We start from the raw sequence: 17,668 nt of genomic DNA, 5'->3' as shown, positions 1-17,668 counted from the left end.
GACTCAGGGACCTAACTTTTCCATCCACATTTATATTTATGACTAAAATCCTAGTTATTAAACCAAGGAATACAGTTCTGGTTTACATAACATTTATATTTGGAAAAGCTCTCATGGGTAAAAATATGTAAGTATGATTTTGGCCGCACTGAAATAAGTGATTTGATTATTTCAAGTCTCTGTGGTTCTCATTTTATTTATATATTTATCCCAATTATATTAGTTGTTTTCCTATTGGCTAAGACAACTACAGCCTACCAAATGATTATGAAGTTACATAAGACTCTATTTGAAGACTATATAATGCCTTTTTTTTCACTCTAGCAAGAGAGAGAAGTCTATCAAGAGGCAGGTTTGCTGCTTCAGGTTCATTCATGCACGGAGATTTGTTTCAAGACACACTGAAACCTGAAGCAAGTGCTGACATATTTACTAACCCATACTTCAGAGCTATCAACCTGAGTCGTGAGTAACAGCTACTGTAAGTAGCTTCTGTGTGCTATGAAGAATTTTTCAGTTCCTGTGCAAGCTAATGAATATCAGACTGAAAGTCTTTTTCCTCAGCTTGTCCTGAATTTGACAAATAAGTCAGATCCAGTTGGAAGACAAGAAAGAGATGAGCAATTAGCTCAGTTAGAGATTGCTGTGTTGGGAGTAATATTTATGACAGCATCTCTGGGCAATTTTATTCTCATACTGGTATTGTGGAGGAGAAGAAAGAAGTTATCTAGGATGTATGTATTCATGCTTCACCTGAGCATAGCAGACTTAGTGGTAGCATTTTTTCAAGTACTTCCCCAACTAATATGGGATATTACAGATGTTTTCATAGGGCCAGATGCATTGTGCAGAACTATCAAATATTTGCAGTTGTTGGGCATGTTTGCTTCTGCTTATATGATAGTGGTCATGACAGTGGACAGATATCAAGCAGTATGCTATCCCGTGGTCACTTTCCAAAAGAAAAAGGCTCTTTGGAATGCTGCCATTTGCACCAGCTGGTCTATATCACTGCTTTTTAGTCTTCCACAAGTATTTATCTTTTCCAAGACTGAAATATCTCCAGATATTTTTGAATGCTGGGGTGAGTTCATCCAACCTTGGGGCTTAAAGGCATATGTAACTTGGATTTTTGTAGCTATTTTCTTCATTCCCACAGCTATCCTTACCATATGCCAGGTTAAGATCTGCAAAATAATACTCATTAACATACATGTGAAAAAAAGGAATGAATTTGAAGCAATAAATCAGAAGCAAGTCCTGCCATTCCAAGCAAGCAGTATTAACTATATTTCAAAGGCTATGATCAAGACTGTAAAAATGACAGTGGTGACAGTTATTGCATATGTCCTGTGTTGGGCACCTTTCTTCATTGTACAGTTGTGGTCTGTGTGGTACCCCAGTGGCATTACTGAAGGTAAGATACTCCTTTTTCTTATCAATAACTATAATAGACTACCACATTGCTACTTTTCCTCTTTATATTTACATATTATTTAGGTTCAGCTATGTGTAATCATTTTATGTATGATTAAATTTGAAGGATTAGTTTGTTTGCATACTGTATTAATGATGTATAGGGCCCTACGAAATTCAGGGTCCATTTTGGTCAATTTCACAGTCATCGGATATTAAAAATCGTAAATTTCATGATTTCAGATATTTAAATTTGAAATTTCATGGTGTTGTAATTGTAGGGGTTCCCTCTAATTAGTGTTCCCTCTAATTTTTCCCACAGATGTGTGGAATGAATTTTGTTATGTGCACCAATATGGAGGTGATGTATGACGCATCACTTCCATATTGGTGCACATAACAAAATTCATGTGGTGTAGGTGGGGCAGAGGGGCTCGGAGTATGGGAGGGGGATCAGGACTGGGGCAGAGGGTTGTGGTGCAGGGGTGTGAGGGCTCCATCTGGGGGTGCGGGCTCTGGGGTGGGGCTGGGGATGAGGGGTTTGGGGTGCAGGAGTGTGCTCTGGGGCTACAATGGGGAGAGAGAGGACTCCTCCTAGCTCTCTCCTGGCAGCAGCATCTGGGCTGAAGGGGAGAGGTGCCTCTCTATGCTGCGGAAACTCTGGGGCTGAAGCCATGGGCTAGGCACCCCTCCACCAGATGCAGCAGGGGTGCCTAGCTGCATCTGGGCTGGGGCTGGGTTGGGGACAGGGGAGGGGTGCCCCCATATGTGCCAACTCCATGGGTCCTCCAGGGCTGGAGCACCCACAGAGAAAAATGAGCGGGTGCTGCTGAGCAGCACCCACCAGCAGCCAAGCTTTCCCCACCCCCAAGCACATCTCACCTGCTGGCAGCCCCGCTGACCAACTCCTTCCCCTCCCTCCCAGTGCCTCCCGCCTGCTCACCGTGAACAGCTGTTTCGCAGTGTGTAGGAAGCTCCGGAAGGGAAGAGGAGGAGGTGAGGAAGAGACAGGAGCGGAGTGGGGGCAGGAAGGGGTGGGGGGTAGGGATGGAATGGGGGCAGGACCTGGGGTGGAGGGCAGAGTTGAGCACCCCCCAGGCTAGAGGGGATGTCATCACCTATGACACATGCCTTTCCCGGCTCTGGCAGGTCAGCTGCATGGGTTCCCTGAGTGCCTGTGCAGCACTAAATAGGTTGCTGTGCAGCCACACAGCTTACAGGGAACTTAGGTCCTAACCCAAAAAGGAGTTGGGGGGGGTGTCACAAGGTTATTGAAGGGGGGTTGAAGTACTGCTACCCTTTCATCTGCGCTGCTGCTCGTGGAAGTGCTGCCTTCAGAGCTGGGTGGCCAGAGAGCGGCGGCTGCTGGCTGTGAGCCCAGCTCTGAAGTATCAGAGGGGTAGCCGTGTTAGTCTGGATCTGTAAAAGCAACAAAGAATCCTGTGGCACCTTATAGACTAACAGACATTTTGCAGCATGAGCTTTCGTGGGTGAATACCCACTTCTTCAGATGCAAGTGGTGGAAATTTCCAGGGGCAGGTTTATATATGCAAGCAAGAAGCAAGCTAGAGATAACGAGGTTAGATCAATCAGGGAGGATGGGGCCCTGTTCTAGCAGTTGAGGTGTGAAAACCAAGGGAGGAGAAACTGGTTCTGTAATTGGCAAGCCATTCACAGTCTTTGTTTAATCCTGAGCTGATGGTGTCAAATTTGCAGATGAACTGGAGCTCAGCAGTTTCTCTTTGAAGTCTGGTCCTGAAGTTTTTTTGCTGCAGGATGGCCACCTTAAGATCTGCTATTGTGTGGCCAGGGAGGTTGAAGTGTTCTCCTACAGGTTTTTGTATATTCCCATTCCTAATATCTGATTTGTGTCCATTTATCCTTTTCCTTAGAGACTGTCCAGTTTGGCCGATGTACATAGCAGAGGGGCACTGCTGGCATATGATGGCATATATTACATTGGTGGACGTGCAGGTGAATGAACCAGTGATGGTGTGGCTGATCTGGTTAGGTCCTGTGATGGTGTTGCTGGTGTAGATATGTGGGCAGAGTTGGCATCGAGGTTTGTTGCATGGGTTGGTTCCTGAGCTAGAGTTACTATGGTGCGGTGTGCAGTTACTGGTGAGAATATGCTTCAGGTTGGCAGGCTGTCTGTGGGCGAGGACTGGCCTGCCACCCAAGGCCTGTGAAAGTGTGGGATCATTCTCCAGGATGGGTTGTAGATCCCTGATGATGCGCTGGAGGGGTTTGAGCTGGGGACTGTATGTGATGGCCAGTGGAGTCCTGTTGGATCTACAACCCATCCTGGAGAATGATCCCACACTTTCACAGGCCTTGGGTGGCAGGCCAGTCCTCGCCCACAGACAACCTGCCAACCTGAAGCATATTCTCACCAGTAACTGCACACCGCACCATAGTAACTCTAGCTCAGGAACCAACCCATGCAACAAACCTCGATGCCAACTCTGCCCACATATCTACACCAGCAACACCATCACAGGACCTAACCAGATCAGCCACACCATCACTGGTTCATTCACCTGCACGTCCACCAATGTAATATATGCCATCATATGCCAGCAGTGCCCCTCTGCTATGTACATCGGCCAAACTGGACAGTCTCTAAGGAAAAGGATAAATGGACACAAATCAGATATTAGGAATGGGAATATACAAAAACCTGTAGGAGAACACTTCAACCTCCCTGGCCACACAATAGCAGATCTTAAGGTGGCCATCCTGCAGCAAAAAAACTTCAGGACCAGACTTCAAAGAGAAACTGCTGAGCTCCAGTTCATCTGCAAATTTGACACCATCAGCTCAGGATTAAACAAAGACTGTGAATGGCTTGCCAATTACAGAACCAGTTTCTCCTCCCTTGGTTTTCACACCTCAACTGCTAGAACAGGGCCCCATCCTCCCTGATTGATCTAACCTCGTTATCTCTAGCTTGCTTCTTGCTTGCATATATAAACCTGCCCCTGGAAATTTCCACCACTTGCATCTGAAGAAGTGGGTATTCACCCACGAAAGCTCATGCTGCAAAATGTCTGTTAGTCTATAAGGTGCCACAGGATTCTTTGTTGCTTTTACAGCTCTGAAGGTAGCACCACTGCCAGCAGCAGCACAGAAGTAAGGACGGCATGGTATTGCCACCCTTATTTCTGTGCTGCTGCCTTCAGAGCAGCTGCCGCTCTCTGGCCGCCCAGCTCTGAAGGCAGTGCAGAAGTAAGGATGGCAATACCGCAGCTCCCCTAAAATAAGCTTGTGACCTCCCCCCCAACAACCACCTTTTGGGTCAGGACACCCAGTTTGAGAAACACTGGTATCTCCTCATGAAAGCTGTATAGTATAGGGTAAAAGCACACAAAAGACCAGATTTCACAGAGGGAGACCAAATTTCACAGTCCATGAGGTGTTTTTCGTGGCCATGAATTTGATAGGGCCCTAATGATGTACAATAGCTGGTAATATATTACACTGCATAATCAAAAATCATCTTGGGGGTTACTTAATGTGTGTGTGTGTGTGTGTGTGTGTGTGTGTGTGTGTACACATGTACAAACATATGCTTTCAATAAGGCTTTTTTTCTGCTGGGAAGGCTAACCAAGATTAATTAGCATTTAATTATTAGTAAACAACACAGTCAAAATGTTATGAATTTTATCTGTACTAGCAATAGATCAATATATATATTTAGAGATTTTAGAGATTATGGAATTACTTTTTTTGTATATTAGGGAAATTAAAGGCAATATAGCATTTTAGCTTTAACTAATTAATAAAATAATTATTCAAATTAATAAAATAAATATTTCCGGTTTACTATTTATAACAACAACACTATAAAACTTCTGAAGTGTTTTTGAATATTGAAAGGTTCTTAGCTGTGAAATATCTTCAGTGAACTATGGAACAATTACAAATTGTGTAAGGGTTGATATCTGTAACAAAAACAAAGCTAAAATACAAAAGAATAAAATGCTGTACACAATATTAATATTTTCAAAATTATATTGCTACTCCTTTGTTAAAAACAGACTCCCTATCAACTTCATTTCTAAAGTTCAGCTGTTGAAAGATAAAATACGGATATAAATCGGACAAAATTATACTGTAAATTTATAAAATTAGACTATAATTTTGTCTTCTGAAAAGATCTCATGTTATGATCTTTGTTTTAAAAACTCTTACTACATGTATTCATTTCTGAGATGGTACAGCATTTACATAGATTAAGATAAGCAACTACATTAACATTTAGATTTATATGGGGTAAGAAGAGTTATGCAAAAATATCTATTCCTGAAATACATCTTATGCATATGCAACTACAATGTATTATATACTGTAGATAGCTACAGAATTACACTTGTTTATAACCATTGAAAAAACTGAAATCTCCAAATGTTATTTTAACTTTTTCTCTATTGCAAAATGCTAAACTAATCCTACAACAGTTAAGGAAATTAATTTAAGAACAGGTACATCAAAGACAGGGCCGGCTCCAGGCACCAACATTCCAAGCTGGTGCTTGGGGTGGCAATCTGCAAGGGGCGGCAGTCCCTGTTGTTTTGCCCCCAAGCAGCGCGCCGAATTGCCGCCGCGGAGGGCGGGGGCAGTCCATGTGCCCTTAGGGCGGCAGGCGCGTTTCCGCGGTGGCAGCAGCTTCTATGTTTAGATGTCCGGGGAGGCTTCAGCTAAACATAGAAGCTGCCACCGAATTGCCGCCGCCACGGAAACGCGCCTGCCGCCCTAAGGGCACACGGACTGCCCCCACCGCTTGTGGAGGCAATTTGGCGCGCTGCTTGGGGCGGCGAAAACTGTAGAGCTGGCCCTGATTAAAGAGCATCAATTCATAAGAACATTACTACTTTCTGGCATGTCTTATTTACACTGGTATCTCTCCAATTCTTTCATTCCAGGTGCAGCATTTACCATTATCATGCTCCTGGGGAATTTGAATAGTTGTGCCAATCCGTGGATTTACATGTATTTTTGTGGCCACATTCCATATTGTGCCAAAAAGCAGTCAAAAAACATCTCAGCTCAGGAAGAATCTGTGATCACAGGCAGCATTAATTTGGTAGACAGGGAACCAGAAGAAAACCTAACTTGTGTATAAATATAAACTTCTTTTTGTTGCTTTGATACATTAATTACATTCAACTTTTATGTGAATATTTTATCCCTATCCTTTGTTATCTGAGGAATGGAGTGAGTTGAAAAATTGTCCTTCCCTGTATAAATATATTTTTCTTAAATATTGTAGCATGCACTGCATTACAAGAATTCCAGCATTGTGCAAGCCTGACTTTTAACAGTTACATTGCACTATAAAATTCATATAACTATTGGCAAAGATATGTAGAGCTATTTTATATACTTCATTTTTGCCTACAAAAACTGCTGTCTGTTCTCTAATTTTGGATTGCCAACTAGTAGATTTCTACAAGACTGATGACAAATTGTGATATTGTTGAAAAGGAGAATCCTATAATTAGATTTGAATGTGTGATATTGAAATTGAAGCATGAATAGTTCAGGAAAAATTTGGGGGAAATATTTGAGAAACCTTGAGAAGGCAGCAGAAAGTCACTAAAATCCTCTGTCAGCTTTAATTAAACACTTTATAACAGGGGTAGGCAACCTATGGCACGCGTGCCAAAGGCGGCACGTGAGCTGATTTTCAGTGGCACTCACATTGCCCGGGTCCTGGCCACCGGTCTGAGGGGCTCTGCATTTTAATTTAATTTTAAATGAAGCGTCTTAAACATTTTAAAAACCTTATTTACTTTATATACAACAATAGTTTAGTTATATATTATAGACTTATAGAAAGAGACCTTCTAAAAACGTTAAAATGTATTACTGGCACGCGAAACGTTAAATTAGAGTGAATAAATGAAGACTTGGCATACCACTTCTGAAAGGTTGCCAACCCCTGGTTATAAAAATGTGTCGGTCCTGGGGAGTTAAATGTCACAGTGTCTTTATACATTGCTCTTGCAACTCTGGACATCTGCTTTAGGTTCAAATAACATCTTGGGTCACAAGTGCTCAGGCATTATGATAATGTTCCAGTATAAGGAGAATGGTGACCTCATTGTAGTTCCCATTTATATATAATACAAAACAACCACATAGGACTAGATTCTCTATAAAGTCACCTGGTGCACAGACAGGTGTGCAGTGAATTTGCACCCCATCTAAACAGACACAGTGGGTGACTTTGAGCCATTTTTGAATTCTGCATATACTTGTGCAGAGTGCATTCAGACCTGTCCTGTCTCCTAGCACCCATCTGCTAGCACTGAATGTGCATCTAGGACAGGCAGCTTGACAGGTAATTTCTGAACCATATAGCACTCTAGGGGCTTAGTAGCAGAGGAAAATAAATATTTCACCTTCATGGTAGAAATGAGTCACTTACCCAAGTATCTTTACCTAGATTGCTATTTGCTGGCTGAAGTGTGGATACCCTGTGCAGATAGGTATTTCTTCCCTTTTTCAATGTCTGCAGTCTATTCAAGAGAGCATGGACTGGAATATTAGTAGGTCTGTCACACGCCAAGACAGAGATGCATTGACAAAGGATCTCTGGGGATGTTTGCACATCATCTGCCTATATTATGTGTAGCCCAAATCAGTGCTATTCTTCATTTTCATGAGTGCTAGCTAACATTCTCAAATGTTCAGGAAAAAAACCTATAAAAGTGTACTTGACACCTGCTCTTTTAATATTCTAAGACATAAAGAGAGAAATAAGAGCTAGTGGGTATTTTAAGCACGAAATGTACCAAACACCTGGACCAAATCCTGACAAGTGCTGATATACAGTGAGGTGATGTACACTGGCTTGATGTGTGGGGTATTGATTGTATTTCCCATTAGTGACTGGCCTCAGTGATGATAGCAATGTACTACTTATAATTAGTGGTGTTCTCATTTATCTCAAATTGCAGATGTCAGTATTTTGCAGTGAAGGTCCAGGATTCAGACCCCACAGATGACTGGGTTTCTATATATGCAACCATTGAATGTCTACAACTCTCAATAAAATCAGCTCCCAGTGAGGATCTCTTATGATGATTTAACCCTTTGGTTGTATGTTTCTGTCCTTTCTGTTTGATTTTATTTCAGCTTGTTAAATTTCATATAACATCAAAATATTCAAATGAATATAAATATATATTACAAATATTTCTGTAATTAGTTTTGTCAATTGGATTTTCAGAAAAATATGTATCATATTCAGTCAGTTTAAATTAACTATAGGTAATATCTGCACATAATCTGAAATATTAATATTGAAAAATCTATTCCTAAATGACATTTGGTTGTTTTTCTTTGTTGACTTTTTGTTTGTTTTTGCAACTCAGGCACAAGGATAAACAATTTATTAAGAAAAAATGGGAATGATAATTGGAAATCATTTAAAAAAATACCTCATTAGATGCCCTAAAAGCCACAATCAAGGAAGAAGATTGTACTGGTTAAAAGAACACCTGGTTTAGAGGAGAGGTGAAGGAAGCTATACAAATAATTTAATAAAATAACAAATGGAAGAAAGTGGAAGATGATAGTAATGAATATAAATCAGAAATTAGGAATTGTAGAAAATTGATAAGGGAAGCACAAGGACACAAAGAGCAATCTATGATCAACAGCATTAAAGAAAATAAGGAGTTTTTAAAATGTATTAGGAACCAAAATAATCCTGACAATGGTATTGGCCCATTACTGGATGGAAATAATAGAATTATCAATAATAAGGCAGAAAAGACAGAAATGTTAAATAAATATTTCCATTCTGTATTTTGGGGGAAAAGATTATGTAATCTCATCATATAGGGTTGATCAAACTCTTTCCATTTCACTAGTGTCTCTGGAGGATGTTAAACAAAAGCTACTAAAGTTAGACATTTTTCAATCAGAAGCTCTAGATAACTTGTATGGAAGAGTTTTAAAAGAGCTGGCTGAGGAGATTGCTGGAGCATCAATGTTGCTTTACAATAAATCTTTGAGCAGTGGCAAAGTTCTAGAAGATTGGGATAAAACTACTGCTGTGCCAATTTTTAAAAGGGTAAATGGGATGACCTGGCTAATTATAGGCCTGTCAGCCTGACATCAATTCTGAGCAAGATAATGGAGCAGCAATTATGGGACTCAATAAAGAATGAAAGGAGGATAATGTAATTAATGCAAATCAACATGGGTTCATGGAAAACAGATCTTGTCAAACTAACTTGATTTTTTTTATGAGATTACAGGTTGATAAAGATAATAGTGTTAATGTAATATACTTAGACTTTTGTAAGGCGTTTGACTTAGTATTGGATGACATTTTGATTAAAAAATGAGAAATTAACCTAGTATACATTAAATAGATTAAAAATTAGCTAATTTATAGGTCTCAAAATGTAACTGTAAACAGGGTACCATCATCAAGTGGGTGTGTGTATCCAGTGGGGTTCCACAGGAATCAGTTCTTGGCAGTACCCTATTTAACATTTTTATCAATGCCCAGGAAGAAATAGCACTAAAAATGTTTGCAGATGACACAAAAATTGGGGGAGTGGTACATAATGAAGAGGACAGGTCACTGATATAGAGCAATTTGGATCAACTGGTAAATTGGGCACAAGAAACATTATGCATTTCAATATAGTTCAATATAAATGTATACATCTAGGAACAAAGAGTGTAGGCCATACTTAAAGGATGGGGAACTCTATCATGGAAAGCAGTGACTCTGAAAAAGGTTTGGGACTTGTCATGGATAATCAGCTGAACATGAGCTTCCAATGTGATGCTGTGGCCAAAAGGGCTAATGCAGTGGTGGGCAACCTGTGGCCCGTGGGCCACATGCAGCCCATCAGGGTACTCTGATTGCAGACCGCGACATGTTTTGCTTCCCGCAACTCCCATTGGCAGGAACGGTGAACTGTGACCACTGGGAGCTGCGCGGGGGCGCTGTGCCTGCGGATGGTCAACGTCAGCAAAATGTCTCATGGCCTACAGTCAGATTACCCAGATAGGCCGCATGTGGCCCACCACTGGGATAATGTGATCCTTGGCAGCATAAACAGAGGAATCTTGAATAGCAGTATAGAGATTTTACATCTGTATTTGGCACTGGTGTGATTGCTGCTGGAGTACTGTGTCCATTTCTGGTGCCCACAATACACGAAGGAGGTTGATAAATTGGAGACGGTTCTGCGAAGAACCATGAGAATGATTAAAGGATTAGAAAACATGATTGATTGAACTCCATGAGTCTATTTAGCTTAACAAAGAGAAGGTTAAGGTGTGACTTGATTATGGTCTATATGTATCCACATGGGGAACAAATATTTAAGAATGGGCTTTTCAGTCTAGCAGAGAAAGGTATAATATAACCCAATGACTAGAAGATGAAGCTAGACAATTTCAGACTGGAAATAAGGCGTAATTTTTTAATGGTGAGAGTAATTAACCATTGGAACTATTTACCAAGAGTTGTGGTGGATTCTCCATCACTGACAATTTTTAAATCACGATTGGATATTTTTCTAAACGACTGCTCTAAGATTTGTTTTGGGGGAGTTCTCTGGCCTATGTTATACAGGAGGTCAGATTAGATGATCAAAACGGTCCTTCTGTCCTTGGAATCTATGAACCTATGTTGAAAATGCTACATATCTTTTCGAAAGTCTCAAGTTTTTGTTTTTGTAAGTTATACTAAAGTAAGTATGCCAACTGTACAAACATTACACAAACTGAGCCAGATCCTTGGCTGGTGCAAATCAGAATAGCACCCGGATCATTCAGTGGAGCAGTGCCAGTTTACACCAGCTGAGGACCTAGCCTGCAGTATTTAAAAGAATAACTTCAGATGGCTGCTTTACTATATATTTCATATATTCATAACTGGATTTACAAATAAACTTGTGGAACTAGATTTTCCAAGCTACAGTAACTCAATGAGTCCTGCCGAAGAAACTTCCTTTTTATCCCTCCATTTGGGAGCAATATTAACTTTTCATATTTTCGATGTTCTGATCACCCAAAGGGAATGAATTTGCCACAACTTATTAAGAGCAGAGGTGACTCTGGTGCCTGGATGGGACACACTGAGAATGTCACAATCAGGGCAGATGCTCCCCAAATCTGGCAGATTATACTACAATTAGATTCACCAACCAGTATCAAAACTATGCTCCTTTGTTGCCACACTGCTTAACAAGAAGCTAAACAGTTCTCTTTATGCATTCCAGCCTTGGCTCCCATCTAGACAACCAACTCTAATATAGTGAGAGGTTATTAAAACCCTATTCACCATAAATCATCAATCCCAAAATATCAGATGCATTACTCCCCAGGCCAATGAATATTTCAGATCATACCCAAATATATGCTTACAGCCAATCCTCAATAACTAAATCTAAGATTTATTAAGAAAAGGAAAAAGAAAGAAGAGAGCTAAAATGGTTAAAAGATCAATATACATACAAATAACTTTCAATGTTCATAGATCAGGATCACAGCAGTGATGTTGTAGCTGCTGGTGTGTAAAAGTCTCTCTGGAATCAATTCAATGAGTTATAGTCCAATAGACAGTTCAGGTGTACAATCTGTTAGAATTTCTCCAGCAGAGTTCCAGGATAATCCAGGTATCCACCTGGAGACCTCAGTCCTATGGCTTAAACCTTCCCTGTTAAAGTTGAAGCAGACCTGAGATAAAAGGATCAGGCTCAAAGGTTTCTTTTATAGTTGAAGCAGGGTGGGTGCTGACAGGAAACTCTACCACAGTGGGCTTTGATGAAAGTGAACCCACAGTTTGTGATCTCTATTCAATAGGTCCTTTCTCAAACAATGCCTTTAGCAATAGCCATTCAAATTAACAATGCAGTTCACAGGTTGTTTGCTCTTTGGAATTACAAACTTCCAGGAGAGATTAAGACAATAATATTATTATACCACAAATCCCATCTAAATGATAATATTCCCTTTTGATCTCAGAGTCAAAAGAATACAGTAACGAAACATTATAAGACAGGAACAGGATTTAGCATCTACAAGCTAATTATCTCACATTGTTAGATTTCTAATAGAATGCAGGTAAACATAGACATATTTAGCACTTACTCTTTGATTCTCTAACAATACAGACAAACAAGTTAAATATTCTAATCTACTTAGCATGGCTTTGATAACTATCTACAAGGAATGGCCTTGTTCACCATTGCAATACCCTTTTGATATGTCCTTAAGCGTTGTTTACAGGTCAACCAGCTTGCTGATTGTTTAACCTTTGCTGGCCCAGTGCTACAGCAGGTAACAAAGATTCAGTGTTTGTAATGTGTACAACAAAATAGTCCATCTGTGTTTTTCCTCAATGTTTTTATTTCCTGAGGATCAATGTCATCTCTAAAATAACAGAAAAACAAAACAAAAAAAATACAACAATCAAGTTTTCCTCTGCCAGAAAAAACAAAATGAACAAAACAAAAAACAACAATCTGGGCTATTCCATCAGTACTGAAGTGCCAAGATTACAACTATAATTACTCCCACTTCTGTTTCCTAAGCAACTGCTTTATAGAGTTGTCTGTTCTTTTCCTGGGGAATCTGATTGGACTGCAGTCTCCAGCCTGCCTCATTATCTTACCCCAAGTACTGGCATTAACTCTGTTTGCTGATGAAAAGGTTGTGACCCTGAACACTCATGCTGAATGGTTTCAGAGTAGCAGCCGTGTTAATCTGTATCCGCAAAAAGAACAGGAGTACTTGTGGCACCTTAGAGACTAACAAATTTATTTCAGCATGAGCTTTCGTGAGCTACAGCTACAGAAAGCTCATGCTGAAATAAATTTGTTAGTCTCTAAGGTGACACAAGTATTCATGCTGAAGTGACTTCTCCATGCCATTCAGTTCACTATTCATGTGATCACCCACCAAGCTTTTTAGCAGGAACCTGATATAACCCCTCATCTAATCCCCTGGACTTCAAGATGTACCTCTGATTTTGTGGGGCCAAACACAGTGTACTGTTGCTTAAAAGCTCTACCTACTGTGTGAAAGCACTGTTCAATCATCTTCTAAAGACCTGGTCAGCTGCTGAATCACCTCTGATACTTTTCAGAGTAGCAGCCGTGTATCCGCAAAAAGAACAGGAGTACTTGTGGCACCTTAAAGACTAACAAATTTATTTTAGCATGAGCTTTCATGAGCTGCAGCTCACTTCTTCGGATGCATAGAATGGAACACAGAGACAGGGGATATTTATACATACAGAGAACATCCACCTTTTCATGTTCTCTGTATGTATAAATATCCCATCTGTGTGTTCCATTCTATGCATCCGAAGAAGTGAGCTGCAGCTCACGAAAGCTCATGCTAAAATAAATTTGTTAGTCTTTAAGGTGCCACAAGTACTCCTGTTCTTTTTTCTCTGATACTTTGTTTCCCATCCTGGCAGATACACTTATCAGGTGTATGAGCCCATATATGTAAACAATTTAAGGGTGGTTGAAAATATTTAATTAACACTGTTTTTCAATGGAAATTTGGGTTTTCACCAAAACATTTTTTTTCATGAAACATGTCTGCTTTGGGTAGAAAATGTACATTTTTCTTCAAAAAATGGTTCCATTCCTGTTGGAATTATTAATAATATTTTAAATTATTAATGTTAATATGGGAAATCACTGCAGGGAGTGGGGCTGTGGACAGGGGCTGAGGCTAGGAGTGGGGGTGGGAGTGGAGCCAAAGCCAGGCTTCAGTGGGGGTCGGCAACTGAGCCGGTGGCCAGGTGTGGCTGCACTGGGCCGGGAACAGAGCTGTGGCTAGTGGCCAAGGCTGAGGGATAGTGCGGGGCCAGATGCGGAGCCATGCTGAGGCTGGCAATGGGGCTAGGCATGGGGCTGGAACCTGGGGACTGGAGCAGAGTTGGGGGCAGGGAGGAGCTGGGTGGCTGTCCCTCCCGGGTCCCATGGGGTCTGGCCTGGGCTCACCCTCCCCCCCGGATGTTCCTCCATGCTCCCCTATGAGGGGGCACCCCACACTTTATGCACCTCTCTCATAGGGTACGAGATACCTGACGTATAACTCCCATGTGGCATGGCAGCAGCATATTTGTTATATCCTTGGGCAGCCGGTGTAGGAAGCAATCACTTGAGGCCAGAGAGCAGACAGCTAACCAAAACCTCCATTTTATTTACAGACACAGAGAGCTCACTCAGCCGGTTGAAACCGGCTGAGCTATCCCTTAATAGTCTAACTCAGTTGCCATAGTAACAAAACCCATGACAACCAAATACACAACATATTCCTCCCCCCCTAATAAGAACATCCCCAAAATAAAACACACACTAAACTAGAGAAGGAGGGTAGACTGCCTCCATTCCCAGCTAAACCCTGGGGATTATTTTGCCCCATAACCGTGGGTTCGCCCTAACTAAAGATCCAGCCGATGAGGAGGCCTTCTGTCTCTAGGTGGATTACGGCGAACTTCTGGTGTTGTTGCACCCGAAAGTACTAGGGGCTCAGGGTCCGCAGCACGAATAGGTGAGGAGGTGGTATCAGCTCGTGCTGGGCAAAGGGGTATCTCAGCTGCCGGCGGTAATGGAGGAGAACAGTCAGGAACAGGTGACTCATGATTCGGTGTCTCACCAGGAGGGGTGAAGTCAGACACCTCAACTGCAGATGCGTCCTGAAGACTGGCATGACCTGGCAACAGCTGATCTACATGTCGCCGCCAGGTAAGATTCTCTGCAGTCCGGACTGTATAGGAAACAGGTCCTGTTTGAGTGATGACTGTGGCCGGGACCCATTTAGCTCTGGAAGTATAATTCCGAGCCAAAACTGGCTGTCCTGGGCTAAAGGTTCGGTCTTTTGCTCTGGGTGCCCGTCTGATGACTTGATATTGCTGCTGATGTTGCACAGTTTGTCTGGGTTCAGAAGGTTTCAGCAGATCAAAGCAAGTGCGCAGCTGTCGTCCCATCATTAGAAAGGCTGGGGAAGCCTGGGTCGTAGCATGAGGTGTGTTTCTATAGGAAAGTAAGAAGGTATCCAGACGCTTTTGAATGGAGTGTTGTCCCTTTGCTGATTTCAAAGCGTTTTTCATTGTCTGCACAAATCTTTCAGCTAATCCGTTGGTGGACGGATGATATGGTGCTGACGTGATGTGGTGTATCCCATTTGCCTTCATAAAATTTTGAAACTCCTGAGAGACGAACTGCGGTCCGTTGTCGCTCACAAGTTGTTCTGGCAGACCAAAACGACTAAAGAGTCCTCGTAGTTTTTGAATAGTACTCTCTGCAGTAGTGGACTGTATTATAGAGACTTCTGGCCATTTAGAATGGGCATCTACTGCCACCAAGAACATGCTTCCTTCAAGGGGGCCAGCAAAGTCAACGTGAATACGTTGCCACGGGTTTTCAGGCCAGTCCCATGGGTGTAGGGGTGCCAACTGGGGTGCATTTCTTACACCCTGACATGACATACAAGCTTTTGCCTTCTCTTCAATAGCACTGTCCAATCTAGGCCACCAAAAATAGCTTCGTGCAATTTCCTTCATGCGCACTATTCCACAGTGACTGGAATGTAGCTGTTCTAACATCTGTGATCTCAGGGGTGGTGGAATAATGACACGCCTCCCCCACAACAAACAACCAGATTGGACCGATAACTCCGTCAGCCTGGACATGTAGGGAACAAGGTCGGGTGAGACCGGAGAGGTTTGTCGAGATTTTCCATGCATCACCAGGTCCATAACTTGGGATAATACTGGGTCAACGCGGGTTGCCTTCTTTATCTGAGTAGCAGTGATGGGTGTATTCTCTACCTGTTCAAAGTAGAAGATTTCCTTTTGGGCACTATCTTGATGTTTGACCGGCAAAGGCAACCTTGAGAGGCCATCTGCATTGCCGTGCAGAGTGGATTTCCGATATTTGATTTCATATGTGTGTGCAGAAAGTATCAATGCCCAACGTTGCATACGACTAGCAGCTAATGGGGGAATGCCTGTGTAGGGTCCAAAAATTGATGTCAGAGGTCGATGGTCTGTAAGAAGAGTAAACTTTCGCCCAAACAGGTACTGATGAAACTTCCTGATTCCAAAAACAATTCCTAATGCCTCACGTTCGATTTGGGCGTAGTTAGTTTCTGCTTTGCTTAGAGTGCGTGAAGCAAAAGCAATAGGTCTTTCTTCTCCCGAAGGCATAATGTGTGACACGACCGCTCCCACTCCATAAGGGGAAGCATCGCAGGCCAATTGCAGGGGTAAGGATGGATCAAAGTGCGTTAGAACTTCAGAATTTAACAATGCATCCTTAGCTTTGTTAAATGCAACATCACAGGCTTCAGTCCACTTCCAGGCCTTGTTCTGCCCAAGGAGCTCATGAAGTGGTTTTAGCAGTGTGGCTAACTGTGAGATGAACTTTCCATAATAGTTCAGTAGTCCTAGAAATGAGCGCAGCTGGCTTACATTTCGAGGTGGGGGAGCCTCCACAATAGCTTTAACTTTTGCAGGAGCCTTATGAAGACCTGCAGAATCGATGATGTGTCCCAAATATTCAACAGAGGGCTTGAAGAATTCACACTTGTCTTTGCGAACTCGTAGGCCATACTCTTCCAGTCTTTGTAGGGTAGCCTCTAAATTCTTTAAGTGATCCTCTTCATTTCTTCCAGTGACCAGGATATCATCCAGATAGCACTGAACTCCTGACAAGCCACACAAGATCTGGTCCATAGCCCTCTGGAACAGGGCGGGAGCCGATGTGATTCCGAAGGGTAGGCGACAGTATCGATAAAGCCCCTTATGAGTCACAATAGTCAACAGCTCTTGGGACTTTTCATCGACGTGCATCTGTAAATATGCTTGACTCAGATCAATCTTACTGAACTTTTGTCCCCCAGCCAGGCCTGCGAAGAGGTCATCGATGCGGGGAAGCGGGTATTGCTCTGCACACAACACTGGGTTGACAGTGACTTTAAAATCACCGCAAATCCGGAGAGAGCCATCTTTCTTCACTATTGGAACGATAGGAGTGGCCCATGAGCTATGGGTAACTGGTATTAGGACTCCATTGGTGACCAGGCGCTCCAGGTCTGCTTCAACTTTTGGCCTGATGGCATATGGCACAGTTCGGGCTTTCAGATATTTTGGTGGACTGCCAGGTTTAATGTTCAATGTCACAGTGATTCCCTTCATACTTCCCAAATCATCTCCAAAAACAGCAGCATGTTTCCTTAGTATAGGGGTTA

General features: G+C 42.1%; 1 protein-coding gene across 1 annotated transcript; it reads left to right on the top strand.

The window, feature by feature from the left end:
- The first annotated feature begins 501 nt into the window (after positions 1-501).
- Positions 502-7,144, top strand: LOC123370328 (arg8-vasotocin receptor-like). Its single transcript, XM_045016804.1, has 2 exons — positions 502-1,417; positions 6,343-7,144. Exons 1-2 carry the CDS (start codon positions 502-504, stop codon positions 6,540-6,542), a joined length of 1,116 nt encoding a protein of 371 aa, XP_044872739.1. The 3' UTR covers positions 6,543-7,144.
- Positions 7,145-17,668: the final 10,524 nt, after the last annotated feature.

The sequence above is a fragment of the Mauremys mutica genome, chromosome 1, assembly GCF_020497125.1.
Source record: "Mauremys mutica isolate MM-2020 ecotype Southern chromosome 1, ASM2049712v1, whole genome shotgun sequence".
Taxonomy (NCBI): Eukaryota; Metazoa; Chordata; order Testudines; family Geoemydidae; genus Mauremys; species Mauremys mutica.
Note: the sequence above shows the minus strand (reverse complement) of the source record. Positions and strands in the feature narration are given on the sequence as shown.